The 14,704-nt window shown below is 45.7% G+C and overlaps 1 protein-coding gene and 2 long non-coding RNA genes across 5 annotated transcripts in view; 2 read left to right on the forward strand and 1 right to left on the reverse strand.

Moving 5' to 3' along the window:
• FBXW11 (F-box and WD repeat domain containing 11) overlaps positions 1 to 12,482 on the reverse strand; it is a 102,282-nt gene extending 89,800 nt beyond the window's left edge. Inside the window, exon 1 of one of the 3 annotated variants that reach the window (XM_082216392.1) lies at positions 12,235 to 12,482. Coding sequence is in view for 2 of the 3 variants with exons in the window: in XM_082216390.1 (XP_082072516.1) it covers positions 3,104 to 3,148 (45 nt within the window). In the remaining variant the exon portion in view is untranslated. Of the gene's footprint in view, positions 1 to 3,103; positions 3,283 to 12,234 lie in introns of those variants that run through there. The other 2 variants (XM_082216390.1, XM_082216391.1) reach the window with 2 other exon arrangements.
• LOC309528853 lies at positions 3,536 to 5,665 on the forward strand. Its single transcript, XR_014217922.1, has 3 exons — positions 3,536 to 3,672; positions 4,622 to 4,717; positions 5,320 to 5,665. It is a non-coding gene; the product is annotated as an uncharacterized lncRNA (long non-coding RNA).
• LOC309528857 lies at positions 5,727 to 8,960 on the forward strand. The gene is made up of 3 exons (XR_014217926.1): positions 5,727 to 5,980; positions 7,879 to 8,323; positions 8,702 to 8,960. It is a non-coding gene; the product is annotated as an uncharacterized lncRNA (long non-coding RNA).
• Positions 12,483 to 14,704: the final 2,222 nt, after the last annotated feature.

Here is a 14,704-nt window from a genome sequence, read left to right on the forward strand (position 1 = left end):
CGCCAGTACAGAATTTCTTGGGAGTGGAAAAAAAGCTATTACCCAGCAATGAAACCCAGTTTGTCCAATTGGTTTCCAGGCTGCTCCAGGTGGGAGGGTTGCTGTCCAGAAAACAGACTGGACCTTATAAGGTAACTACTGCAAGTTGATGTACTAGTACACTGATGCCAACGGGTGAGAAAGGCCAGGATAAAAAGTCATCTGTATTAGGATTCAGTCCCTCCCACCCACCTTGCCACAGCTTTCTGGAAGGGAAAGGTGCTAGCTTGCTTCAATCAAGTCACATCAGAGGGCATAAGAGCAGCTCTCCAAAGTATTACGATACAGATCTTTCCTAGTCCTAAAATCGTTTCAATAATGATGCCAGATACTGAATCTGGTACTCTGTGGGTGCAAAGCAAATGCTCTACTGCTACTATAGCATAGTGACCAGCACTAATGGATTAAGAAATACAAGAACACACAACCATAATATTACTGTAATGTTTGGCCATGATTAGAATTCTTAAGACAGAGTTTACATGTTTCCTAAAACTAGCAGTTTGCTTGTCATCTTAAATAAATCCCAACTGCTGTCAAAACCCAACTGTAGTAAAGTGCAGTGTTTAGTGTCAACAACTCAGTAAAATGTTCATTACAGAGAAGGCTACATAAAATATACATATAATTCATAGCACTCTCCTGATCATTGCCAAGTCACTTCACCATTCTTATTTTTTAAAAAAGCTTCTATGTAACCACATTTTACTATTGGGCCTTTGGGTTTGTTACAGCAATGTTACCCTCTTCATTTTCCCTGTGGCCATTTTATCTGCTATGTGCTTTTCCAACAATGTAGAATTGAGCAGTCTTGCCCTTGCAGTTCACTAAATTATATTGCTTCTATAAAACAAATGGTTCTACTGAGGAAAATACAGTACATTAACGTAAAATGAAGATAAACAAATTTAACATTCTACATTTATTCTGCACACTTTCTGAAGTCCATAAAAGGAGCTTCTGCTTTAGTATTAACACACAAAAGGAAACAAAATTTCCAAGAAAAAATAAACAAATAAGCACATTCTTCACGTTATCAACCATGTTTGTATATATGACAACAGGAAAGTGACTAAAAATGTAATAATCAGGTACTGGCCCCAGTACCTCCAGAACATATGTGAAGTGTTGTCCCCAACACAGAGACAAATGGAAAGTTTCTTTATACACCTTTCCCTGACAAAGAATGACTGCAACTAAGGACTTCTTTGGTTGTGATCCATACTTGAACTCACAAAACCTGAACTGATCTCCAGGGAATCTCCATCAGCAAAGGCAGATTTGTAAGATAACAAATTTCATTGTTTTGTATAAACATTATTCCACTCAAAACAGATTTCTTTTAAAGCCCTTTCATTATTATGGTAATTGTAAAACAAAACGAACAGAAAACCTCCAGCTTCTTCAATGTTCAGAAGGTGTATAGCTGACATTAAGAACTCATATTTACAAGGATCTGAGCAAAACTAACCACCTTCTGTGTCCACCTCTGGACATAGAAACGTTGCACGAGGGCTGGGAGTGAGCTCCATAGTATGTTGAGCACACCACATTTCAGACCACTGCATATTGCGCATATACAACACAGCTCACCAATATCCCATGACAGACATTTCCCCTTTTTGGCTAAAAGTGTCAAAGTGTTGCTTGCTAAAGAGTCTTTTGCATTAAAAAACAAACCAACAAACAAAACTCAAAGTACCAAAATAAATAAGTACGTAAGCAAGAAGAACACTAGCTTTCTATCTTTCTACGGTGGTAGAGCATAGTTCAGTAGTCATCCAAGACAAATGTACCCAAAGAGAACTAAGGCTACCAACTGATACAAAGGATTTAAAATCAATTCAGCATCACCATCTTAATGTTTATATGATGACCAATTTTAATTAACCAATTACAATTGAAAGTGCACACAATCAACAACATTCAATAAAGCTACTCTAAAGAAAGAGGTCAGCATCTCCTGAAGATGGTCACTTATGATTATGAAATCTTAAGTTACCACGCTGCAAGGGGGGGGAGGGACACCCGCCATCTTTAACCAGCACATCTGTACAAGCCTCTCTGCATGGCAATTAGGCCACTTAGAAGTCCTGAGGCCCAACGTCTTTGCCTGTCATCCACCCCAACAATGATCTTTTTCGGAGGGGTGAGAGAAGGGGCCGAATCAAACCCGCTAGCTGTTCAATCGCCCTGATTGATTGATCAAAGCTTTGCAGTCCTAAGGAGCCTGGAAGCTGAAATGTACACACAGCAACAGCCCAAGCACATCGCTCCTCCAAACCATGCCCCTTGCTTTGTGAAACTGGGCTCTTATGCTGCAAGGGACAACTTGGCTTGCAAATGTCACCTTCAGCATATTCTCTCTCTTTTTAGGGGGTGAGGAGCGACACATGTACCCAGAGGCCTTTCACCTGCGCGGATGCCCAACACCTTGCGTGGCTTTTGTCCTGGTCACTTGGGACAGTAATAATAATAATATTAATAATAATAATGATTTAATAATAATTTTTATTATTTGGACCCATCTGACTGACTGGGTTGCCCCCAACCACTCTTAGAACAGGGGAGGAGGGAGGCGAAACACCCTGGGTGTAGAGGTCTGGGTGGTGGGGAAAAGAAGGGGAGCCAAAAGGGGCCGATCTCTCCCCACCCCCACCTTCCCCAGCTGACACATAACGGGCAGCGGCGAAAGGCGGCTTTCCGAGGATCCCTTTTGCGAATGAAAGAGCCGGAGAGAAAGAAACCTGGCTTGGAAGTGCGAGGCCGGCCAGCCGGCCCGCCCCCTCCTCCTCCCCCCCTCGCTCCCCACTGCGGGGACGGAAGAAAAGGAAGGAGGGAGCGGAGGATGCGCAGGCGAAACCCGAGGCCTACAAAGACCAGCTCCCACCGCGCCGGCGCCTCCCGTTCCTTCTCTTTTTTGTGGTTCCCACCTCGCCCCTCCCCCCCCCGCCCGGTTGTGGCGTCTCCTCTCCTCGCGAGGCCTCGCTCGCGTCTGTGGGGCCTGAGGGAAGAAGGCGGCAGAAAAGGGCTCCGGCGTCGGTTTCGGCCCCCTCATACTCACCATCAACTCGATGGTCTTGTCCTCGATCACCGACTCCGGCTCCATGGCGGCGGCGGCGGCGGGAATGGCGGCGGCAGCGGCTCCTCCTCGGCGGCGGCTGAGGAGAGAAAAGCCCGTATCGACCCCCCCCCCACCTTTTCCTTTTCCCTCAGAGGAGGAGGCCGGCTGCCGATAGATCGACCGACTGACCCGCCGCCGCCTCCTCGGCCGCGCGCCCGGAAGGGGAAGTGACGCAGCAGGCCGACGCAGCGCGCGGGCGGGCGAACGTTAGCAACGGCGGCGACCGTTTCCCCCTCAGCAGCCGCGTCGGAACCGCCGTCGCGACCAAGGGTGGGGGGGGAAGGAGGAGGAGGAGAGGCACTACGGTTCCCGACAGGCTTTGCGCCGGCCGGCGGGAAAAAGAACCACAAGGCCCGGCATGCATAGCGCCGGGGTGGGGAGTGCTTTGCGCTCCTCGCGGCGGAGGGGCTAAAGGGACTACGTTTCCCAGCATGCAAAGCGGTGGCGAGGAGGGTTCCCCCCTCCCAACGGCGGATTATTTTAGTTTTTTTTAAAGAAGTCGCTCGAAGGTGCTGCGCCTTTGCTTGTTCCCAGCTGCCCGGGGCGAGGCCCTTTTTGGGGGTCCCGGTTGCTGCCGGCGACGGGGGGGAAAGCAGGCCTAGGCCGCAGGCGCAGTGGAGCTGCCTCATGGCGCCTCAGGCCGCTGTTTCCTCACAAAAGGCTCCGTCGTGGGAGCCTTTTTACCTCAGGCGTGAGGGCGCCGATGGCCCCACGCTCGTGTATGGCAGCGCTAGAGGGTGGGGGCGGCTATTCCCTTTAATATTATTGTTATTATTGTTTATTACATTGGTATACCGCCCACCTTCCGTAATTTACCGGTTCTCAGTGTAGTTTTATCGGTTCACTTCCTTTATATTCGTCCTCAACAGGACTATTTGCAGCATAAGCCTGTGGGGATAGTTATTCTCCCATGAAAATGGGGGCATCCTATTCCATAATAATACGAATAATTGTGTTATTTATACCCCACCCATTCCACTGGGTTGCCCCACTCTGGGCAGCTTCCATCATATATAAAACACAACGTATTTTTAATGCTTTATTATGCTTTTTGATATATGTTGTGCTACAGGTATTCTCCCACAAAAATAGGGGTGTCTATTCCATCATCATAATTTTATTACTTATACCCTGCCCATCTGACTAGGTTGCCACAGCCACTCTGGGTAGCTTCCAACACATATAAGAAACAGAATAAAACATTCAACATTTCTTTAAAAATTCCCTACGCAGGGCTGCCATCAGACATCATCTAATATAGTCCCTTATCTCCTTACTCAAGGGTCGCAAAACTGCATACCCTCTGATGCAGCAGAAGAATCTTTTATTTGCATCAGCCACTAGCCACAGCAATAAAATAAAATATAATACTGAAGATAGAGGTAAAAACTATAGAAAAAATATTTTTGGGGTTTACATCAATAATAAAATAATAGCTCTTATTCTAATCGCCCCCAGTTTGCAGTTTTTGCTGTCACCTGATCATCTTGATCTACTAAAAGAAAGGACACAATAGCAATGGTTGAGCAACCCGTCGTGGACAATAGTAGAGAGGTAATAACCTCACTCCTCAAATCTATAGAGTGCAAGCCAGAAACACATGAGACACTGACTCAATACTGCCATCTCCACATGGATGTAACCGTTTTTCCAGTGGAATTTTTTGAAATCGGCCCTCAAGTACAGCCTCAATCTTCCGAAATGAAAGCACATCTGTATTTTGCGAACGGAGTGTCAAAATGACCAGGTGGAAAATAACCATGCCATGGACAAAATTTCCTTATTGTGGCCAGATTATTCTGCTGCTCGATATCATATAGGCGCTGTCTAATTAAATTATTTGCTTTACCCTCCGATGAAAATATGGGTGTCCTAAGGGAAAACGGGATGTTCCAGGTTCAGATCAGAAACTGGGACGGCTTCTGTAAATCCGGAACTGTCCCTGGAAAATAGGGACACTTGGGAGCGTCTGGAAATGGCCCAGGGTGGGTTGCTCCACAGCAAGAGTTGGGCATATGCCATTTGTACATCACCCTCATTAATCAAATTTAAATACTGCTCTTCAGCGGAAAGAGCATAAAAATCTGAAATGAAAACATCCAATTCATAACACAATGGCAACGTGAAACAACAGCAATTCCAGTCCTGTTTTATAGGCCCCAAAAGAACAGAAGAACTCCAGTGGATCAGGCCACATTCCAGCATCATGTTCTCAGGAGCAGCCAGCCAGAGTCTCTCTGCATAGCTTACAAAAAATTATTAAAAGAAAAAGACATCACAACTGAAATTGGCACAGCGATCCCTAGGCAGCGTTTTCCTAACCTTGTTCTTGCCTGGAGTCATGCCAGGCAAGAAAAAGGAAGTATCTCTGCTAAAACGCTGGTTTTCAACTGGGTAGGTGGGTGTCCTGATCCAAGATGGGTCGCGACTGGACCACTACCAAATGGTAGAAGATTACCGGTAATAAATGTGTCTCCAAATACCTGTTTGGGTTAAAAGCGACTTCTGGGTCTGAAAATATCTGTTCTGAAAAACGAGCTGAACATTAACAGGCAGATTTCTAATGGTGCATTTAGGAGAACTCTGGAATCTGAACCATTCACCAGGTGGCCCAGTGCACTGTAAACACTCAACTTGCATTGACTTCAGTGTGACAAGAAAAATGCTGCGAAAATCTCCATATTGGGAAGAAGAAGAAAAAGCGGCCTAGCCCTCTCCTGGTGAAGGTGGATTTATCAAAAGAAGAAGGAGGTGAAGTGGACAGTGTTGTCCTCTAACATGGTGTGCAAAAGCAGCCCTATCGCCATCAAATATATGGTAAAAAAAAAAATAAGAAAAGGGTCTCAATATTTGTGCTAAATGTCAGGTCCAGGATCTGAAAAGTTTGAAGGTGACTGGCATGAGTCATACTTCTTAAGGTCTTTGGCAGGAGGAACGTCAGAGATGCCACACCAAAAAGGTCTTCCCTTCGCACTATGAAGGAGCAAGGGGAGGAGTCTCACAAATTAAGTAGTCTTAGGTTACCTGGTCCAATTATGATACACATACACACTTGAAATGAATCAAGAAAAGAGTATTGTCATCTACTACCATACAGGAAACCTGTCCTTCACTTGTGCTTCTGCGTTAATAATATCAAGCTTTGTTGTTGCTGTTTAGTCGTGTCCAACTCTTCATGACCCCAAGGACCAGAGCACTCCAGGCACTCTTGTCTTCCACTGAATATCAAACTCTAGACTGCTAAAATGTTGGTCCACAAGCCATTCTAGGACATGGATCCGCCCACAAGTGAGTTTTTCTCGAAACAAGTCACTGAAACTAAAACTACCATGTCTTGACTCATCCTTAGTTTGCAAAAACAACAGAACCATCTTATAGGGAGGCAGTTCCCAGCATCATTGCTCCATAACAAAGCTGGAATTTAAAACTGGGTAGCCACATTTCCCATATCCACTTCTCCCATCACCCTTCCTGTATCCTAAGATCTGATGGAAGGCATTTGTTTGTCTCTGCACAAACTCTGGCCCAGTCTGCTTGTCGCTCTGTGCCAACCCATGTCTCCCAAAGAGGCAATTGAGGTTCCTTTGCTCCTCCCCAGATCATTTTGCTGCTGCGCAGTACTGAGCTAAGCTATGGTTTGGCTTAGTGTGTCACTCAAACCCAGGCTCATGCTTAGCTCTACTAGACAACTCCCAGACTGTAAACCGGGTCAGCAACCTAAGGCCCGTGGGCCACAAGCGGCCCATGGGGGTCGTTTAACCGGCCCATGGACCCCCCCCCGCCCGCTCAGTAGGCTCCCGGCACGAAGCAGAGCAGGGACGACCTTCAGTGATGCTAGCCAGCTTCCCATTGCCTGCAGGAAGCTCCATAAATAATGTTTGCATATGCGTGCGCATGTGCATGCGCACTCCGGCCCACTGCGGCGTCTGCAGGACCGTGAACCTGCCCAAGTCACAAAAACTTTGCCGACCCCTGCCACTGTAAGCCACAGGACAAGCCTTGGTTACAGCTTACGATTTGTGCGGAGAGAGCTAAACCATGAGCCCACATTCAGATGACACTCAAGCAAAACTATGTCTTGGTTCAGTACAGAACAGAAGCAGAATGAGCTGGGAAGAGCAAAGCAGCCTACCAGTGCTATTTTTCTAGAAAAACCAAACCCACCGTGAACACCTCAATTTTTCTCTTAGAATGGCAATGGCGCACACGTGAAGGAGCGTCTCCACCCCCATCATTCTGCCCGGACACTGAGATCCAGTGCCGAGGGCCTTCTGGCGGTTCCCTCATTGCGAGAAGCAAAGCTACAGGGAACCAGGCAGAGGGCCTTCTCGCTAGTGGCACCCGCCCTGTGGAACGCCCTTCCAGCAGATGGCAAAGCAATAAACAACTACCTGACATTCAGAAGACATCTTAAGGCAGCCCTGTTCAGGGAAGTTTTTAACGTGTGATATTTTACTGTATTTTTGGTTTTTATGGAAGCCGCCCAGAGTGGCTGGGGAGGCCCAGCCAGATGGGCGGGGTATAAATAATAAATTATTATTATTATTATTATTATTATTATTGAGAGGTGCCGGAACTGCGTTCCGCTGAGTTCCAGCTGAACAAAAGCCCCGCTCCTAACTTTAAGGCCCTGTTCACATGATTCTTTTCCAGACACTGTGATTAATATGGTTATAGCTTGTTCATCGTTTATATATAGAATATTTGTGTTTCAGGGCATCTGCACACAATAAGGAGAAAATTGCATTATGGACGGAGTTCGTTGGTATTTTAAGACAGAATCACATGATTGAGTAAACTTAAATCAGTTCTCCCTTCAAAAGAATGTGCTTTTTCCAAAGGAAAAAGCAACAACCCCTGAGGCAACAAAGAGTAACAGTAAGTTTGCTTTTAAAAAAGAACCTTTTTCCATACCTACTCTGGCAATTGAAATTACTATGGACCGTTTTGGATCCATATTCAATGACTATTTGAAATTATCCACCTGTTTTTAAACTTCACATTTAATCTAAACTAAAACATGTTTAGATATCCACTGCTATTCTTAGTTGCACTAAATCCCTAAAATGCTACATTAATTTTTGTTCCCTGACATGATGAATGGCTGAACTACCCCCAATTTGCCATTATAAGCCTGCAATTGATCCTGTGCACACTTAGGTTGGAGTAAAGGTAAAGGTAAAGGTACCCCTGCCCGAACGGGCCAGTCTTGACAGACTCTGGGGTTTGTGCGCCCATCTCACATCTATTGGCCGGGGGCCAGCGCTGTCCGAAGACACTTCCGGGTCACGTGGCCAGCGTGACAACGCTGCTCTGGCGAGCCAGAGCCACACACGGAACGCCGTTTACCTTCCCGCTGGTAAGCGGTACCTATTTATCTACTTGCCCCCGGGGGTGCTTTCGAACTGCTAGGTTGGCAGGCGCTGGGACCGAGCAGCGGGAGCGCACCCCGCCGCGGGGATTCGAACCGCCGACCTTTCGATCGGCAAGCCCTAGGCGCTGAGGCTTTAGCCCACAGCGCCACCCGCGTCCCTTTAGGTTGGAGTAAATGCCACTTAATTCAATATAGCCTGCTTCTGAGAAGACATGCATAGGACGGCGCTATCGAAAGAGGAGATTAAGCTCCACGTCATAAAAATATTTCATGTTATGAAGGAATTCTAATTGTACTCTGTGGAATATTATTGTCTACAGAATATTATTCTACAGTTGTAGTATATTATTGTCTAATATACCATGAGCATCACAGCTGCTGCGATCTGATGTATCTGATTCACAACAGGGGGAGGGGAGCGCTTTCTATAGAAAAAAATGTAGGTTAGAATTTAATTAACATCCTTTTATGATTTTTGCCAAGTGTAAATGGTTCTTCCTGGTTATTACAATGACTCCTTTGCCCAAATCAATGGCCCATCAAATTCGGAGCCCTTCCTTTGTGTAAGTCTTGGTAGCTAAACCTGCCACCCAGAGTGTCCCTGCTTATTTCTTTGTTAGAGATGTAATCCTATTACCTATGAAGTTCCTGCAGGAAATTACTTCCAGAGGCGTAGCCATGTTAGTCTGTTATAACAGAAAGAAAAGAGAGTCTTGTGCTACCTTAAAGACTAAAAAATTATTATGGTGCCATAAGCTTTCATGGACCAGAGACCCCTTCAGAATCGCCAGACAATAGCTTATGCCACAATAAATTCATTAGTCTTTAAGGTACCACAAGGCTCTTCATTGTTCAAGAAATTACTTTACATCTTAGACGATCAAGTAACGCTGGGGCTCCCTGAGAACTGAGGTCTGGAGTTAGCTAAAAATTATGTCACCCCTCCCTTATTTAATCTTTTTCTTTCTTTCAAGTTTGTCCCATGACTTTGGGCTTTGATCTGTTTTGTAATTTGCTTTTGACTAGTCTAGAATTTCTCTGATCCCAGGTGTCCATTTTGAATTTGTAGGTCAGAGAGTCTGTCTGGGGAGAGCTAATTCTTACTGAATTGTTTGATTTCAATTCTTTTACAAAAGCAACTAAAGGTCTCTGCAGCTTGCCTGTGCACTGACTGCCATCAGTGCCCAGGCAAAGTTTTGCTTTGTTTTGTATGCTTTTCTGTTTTCTCAGTGTCTGAATTCTGCACCAATACCTAATTTGTTTAAAAGAGATTCCACTGGTGGTTATAACTTTAGCAACGTTAACCTTTACGTTCAGTGATGTTCCATCTGTCAGTATATTTAAAATATTGTGCGGATAATAATAACTGCAGTGAATTTACATAGCATGCTCATCCATCCTATATATCTGGTCTCCATGCTTGGCCAAGGTTTGAATGAAAATAGGGGTTTTCACCACTGAGCTTGTGGGCAGGATTGCCAACCAACTCTTCAACAACTCCATTGTAGAGTAGACAGACCACTTGCCAGTCTCTTAATATGATTGCTGGTGACTTCTTCTGAGCTACCCTCTCCTACAGAGTTGGTAAAGGAATGGGATTCCCCAGGAGAATTCAGACCAGTGGTTTTAAATTGTTGTTGTTGTTTAGTCGTTTAGTCGTGTCCGACTCTTCGTGACCCCATGGACCAGAGCACGCCAGGCACTCCTGTCTTCTACTGCCTCCCACAGTTTGGTCAGGCTCATGTTTGTAGCTTCGAGAACACTGTCCAACCATCTTGTCCTCTGTCGTCCCCTTCTCCTTGTGCCCTCCATCTTTCCCAACATCAGGGTCTTTTCCAGGGAGTCTTCTCTTCTCATGAGGTGGCCAAAGTATTGGAGCCTCAACTTCACGATCTGTCCTTCCAGTGAGCACTCAGGGCTAATTTCCTTAAGAATGGAGAGGTTTGATCTTCTTGCAGTCCATGGGACTCTCAAGAGTCTCCTCCAGCACCATAATTCAAAAGCATAAATTCTTCGGCGATCAGCCTTCTTGATGGTCCAGCTCTCACTTCCATACATCACTACTGGGAAAACCATGGCTTTAACTATACGGACCTTTGTTGGCAAGGTGATGTCTCTGCTTTTTAAGATGCTGTCTAGGTTTGCCATCGCCTTTCTCCCAAGGAGCAGGCGTCTTTTAATTTCGTGACTGCTGTCTCCATCTGCAGTTATCATGGAGCCCCAAAAAGTGGTTTTAAATACCCCTAGCTTAAAGGTAAAGGTAAAGGTAAAGTTGTCAGTTGTGGCTGACTCTGGGGTTACGGCGCTCATCTCGCTTTATTGGCCAAGGGAGCTGGCGTACAGCTTCCAGGTCATGTGGCCAGCATGACTAAGCTGCTTCTGGCGAACCAGAGCAGCGCACGGAAACGCCGTTTACCTTCCCGCCGGAGCGGTACCTATTTATCTACTTGCACTTTGACGTGCTTTCAAACTGCTAGGTTGGCAGGAGCAGGGGCCGAGCAATGGGAGCTCACCCCTTCGCGGGGATTCGAACCGCTGACCTTCTGATCGGCAAGTCCTAGGCTCTAACCCACAGCACCACCCGTGTCCCTATCCCTAGCTTAGACCTGGTCTATAATGAGGTGGTAGAAATTTGAAGGGCCTGTACCATGGACTGTGCCACCATGCATGGGGTGCCTTTATTGGTTGTAAAATATTTCCCACCAAAGAGGGGTGTGGGGAAAGAACCATAGCCTGGGATATCAGGGAGAAAGGCTCAAATCCTGCTCAATCTGTCCTGTGCTAATTTGATACTTACACAGGAATTGTGTGGTTTTTCACCACCACCCCATTGTTTACATAAGGGCCCATTCAGAAACCCTCCAGTAGAGATGGGGGAGAAATTAATCCAGTTTGTATTTAAAGGTGAACATGCCTAGTTCACATTTTCTGAAAAAGCATGTGAACTGAAACACAGCCGGCCTTCGAAATTTGCACATTTTTGAATTTTGCAATGCAATTCTCCCCCCAACTAATGTGCACAGAAGAGCATATACAGTGGTACCTCGGGTTAAATACTTAATTTGTTCCGGAGTTCCGTTCTTAACCTGAAACTTTTCTTAACCTGAAGCACCACTTTAGCTAATGGGGCCTCCTGCTGCCGCCACGCCGCCGGAGCCCGATTTCTGTTCTTATCCTGAAGCAAAGTTCTTAACCTGAAGCACTTTTTCTGGGTTAGCGGCGTGTGTAACCTGAAGCGTATGTAACCTGAAGCATCAGTAACCCGAGGTACTACTGTACTAGTGAAACACATTAGGGAAAGCAACATACAAAACATGCTTCATGGATTGGTTTGCAAAAGGCAAAACTGCAGACAAAAACGTGTATATTAGTAGGAATTCACACTAAGAGGTTCATGAGGGTGTTTTAAAAATAAATAAATCACAAAGGATTATGGAGAACTGACTTTGGCTGGAAAAATGAGAACCTTGGAGAAACTGAAAACGACAGATTCTCTCATCCCTATGCTCCAGAGCCCTGCAGTTTAAGTGGGACAGTCCGTTCTAACATTTTGCTAATGAAAGCCCATGTCAAGGGCACCAGAAACTTGCTTCCCCTGGTGCTGGGAGTTTTGTAGAGATCTTTTCATCTTGGTTAAGTATGGATGGAATACTCCCAGATGAAAGAGGAAGGGACCCATTGAGCAAAGCACACTCACCAAGGAATTCTGACACACAGATTGACAGCAGGGTTGTGGCAGACGGGCCCCATCCGATCTCGAAAGCTGCAAAGTGCATTGTTAGCAGAGACTTGTTTCCCCAAACGCCCGTCAGCTAACATAGCTGTCGGCTCCTGCTCCCAGCCAGCTAGTCATGATCCTTTATCCGTTCCATCAGTGTGATGTAGGCTGACAGCTTGAACTTGCTCTCCGATGGGCCCTGGCAGCGAGAGAAGCTGTCGGGTGGATTGGTGCATTCATAAGCATAGGGAGAGAAGCCGATGGCAATTAAAAGTTCAGGTGCTACGATGAACGGCCAAGGTCACTCGGGAGGAAATGTGATGCCGTCGACATAGCAAGTGCTGATCGCCTCAAGAATTGCCAGAGATGGCTGGCAGATATTGCTCTGAGCTAGCACCCGGGGACAGACACTTGTGAAGCACTTCTTTTAAATGCGGCACCTAGACTGGTGACTGGGACTGGCCACCGGGACCACAGAACACCGGTCCTGAGAGATCTGCATTGGCTCCCAGGACGTTTCTGAGCACAACTCAAAGTGTTGGTGCTGACCTTTAAGGCCCTAAACGGCCTCGGTCCAGTATACCTGAAGGAGCGTCTCCACCGCCATCGTTCAACCCGGACACTGAGATCCAGGGCCGAGGGCCTTCTGGCGGTTCCCTCATTGCGAGAAGGGAGGTTACCAGGAACCAGACAGAGGGCCTTCTCGGTAGTGGCGCCAGCCCTGTGGAACGCCCTCCATCAGATGTGAAGGAAATAAGCAGCTATGCTATCTTTAAAAGACATCTGAAGGCAGCCCTGTTTAGGGGGAGTTTTTAATATTTAATGCTGTATTGTTTTTAAAACTCGATTGGGAGCCGCCCAGAGTGGCTGGGGAAACTCAGCCAGATGGGTGGGGTATAAATAATAATAATAATAATAATAATAATAATAATAATAATAATTATTATTATTATTATTATTATTATTATTATTATTATTATTATTATTATAGTTTTTAGTCACCGCTAAAGGATGAGGATCATGGGCCAACCTTAGGGCAAGTCGCTATCAGTCTGGTCTGCCTCACAGAGTTGTTGTAAGGATAAGATGGGAGAAGAATGATGCATCCACCATCTGAAGGCAGCCAGTTAGCTTTAGGGGCACAAACATGACACACAGCTCTCTCACAACAATTTCCTGTCCCCTCAGTATCACCTGCTGCCCGTCTCTACCTAATAGTAGCCTAGCCTGACCCCAAACTATCCAGGCACTATTTATCCATATCTGGGTAATGAGAAAGAAATGAAAAACCGAGCGAATATTCTGAAATTTGTCTCAATTTGACCCTTTCAGCCTCAATTTGACCCTTTCAGATGAATCAAAACACATCTTGCTCTTTCCTCTGGGAAATTTGTCTACGATCTCAGAGCTACTTTGTGTCCTTAAATAAAAAACCAGGCTTAGTTGTCAACTTCAGTCTCTTCTATTTTGTGTCATCTATTTTGCTTGAGGAATGTGTTGACTTCAGACAACAACAACACATTTCAGCAGCTAAGTTTTTGGTAAAAAAGCAAGCATCAGATAAACCTTCAGAAACCAGCCGTGCAGTCCTTTGCATATCAACTCACTGAACTCAAAAGGGCTTACTCCCAGAGGATAATAGGATGGTAGCCCAATTTCCTGATTTTGAACCTAAAACAACAGTGTTTGTGATTTTTTTAAGCTTGCATGCGAACTTTGGGTATCACTCAGCTCCAGCCTCTGAAAGCTACAATGGGGGAAACTAGCAATGCTCTTTTGGAAACTACCATAGAAATAAAGGACAAGCAGGTGGAACAGTTATAGAAGAGTCCACCTTGTGGACTTGCATAATGCCCAAAGAACTGCATTGCTATCATTTAACAAAGAGGGAAAAACCATCATGCAGATCATAGAATTGTAAAGTTGGAGGGGACCTAAAGGGTCATGTAGTGCAACGCAGGAATCATCGCTCAAGAACCCCAAAGCTCTTTGCTGGAAAAGTCTGAGCATACAGCCGCACAATTGTGAACAATAACCCGACCAGAATTATGGTACACTGCAGATTTAAGGCCTCCAACCAACCAACCAACCCAATTATACCTTCTAGCAGACTTACCGTATTTTTCACTCCATAAGATGCAATGGCGCAAAAACATGGTTACAAAGCACAGATCCACATGGATTCTCGGGATTTTTGCATTGGGCTACCCCAAACTCACTGTCAAATCACATGTCTGTGGCCACAGCATGAACCACAAAAATCATACATCCACTGTTTCGTTCAGAATACAGTGGTACCTCTGGTTACGTACTTAATTCGTTCCGGAGATCCGTTCTTAACCTGAAACTGTTCTTAACCTGAGACACCACTTTAGCTAATGGGGCCTCCTCCTGCTGCCGGAGCATGATTTCTGTTCTCATCTTGAAGCAAAGTTCTTAACCCGAGGTA

This window comes from Podarcis vaucheri, assembly GCF_965113315.1.
Source record: "Podarcis vaucheri genome assembly, chromosome: 3".
In the NCBI taxonomy this organism is placed as follows: domain Eukaryota; kingdom Metazoa; phylum Chordata; class Lepidosauria; order Squamata; family Lacertidae; genus Podarcis; species Podarcis vaucheri.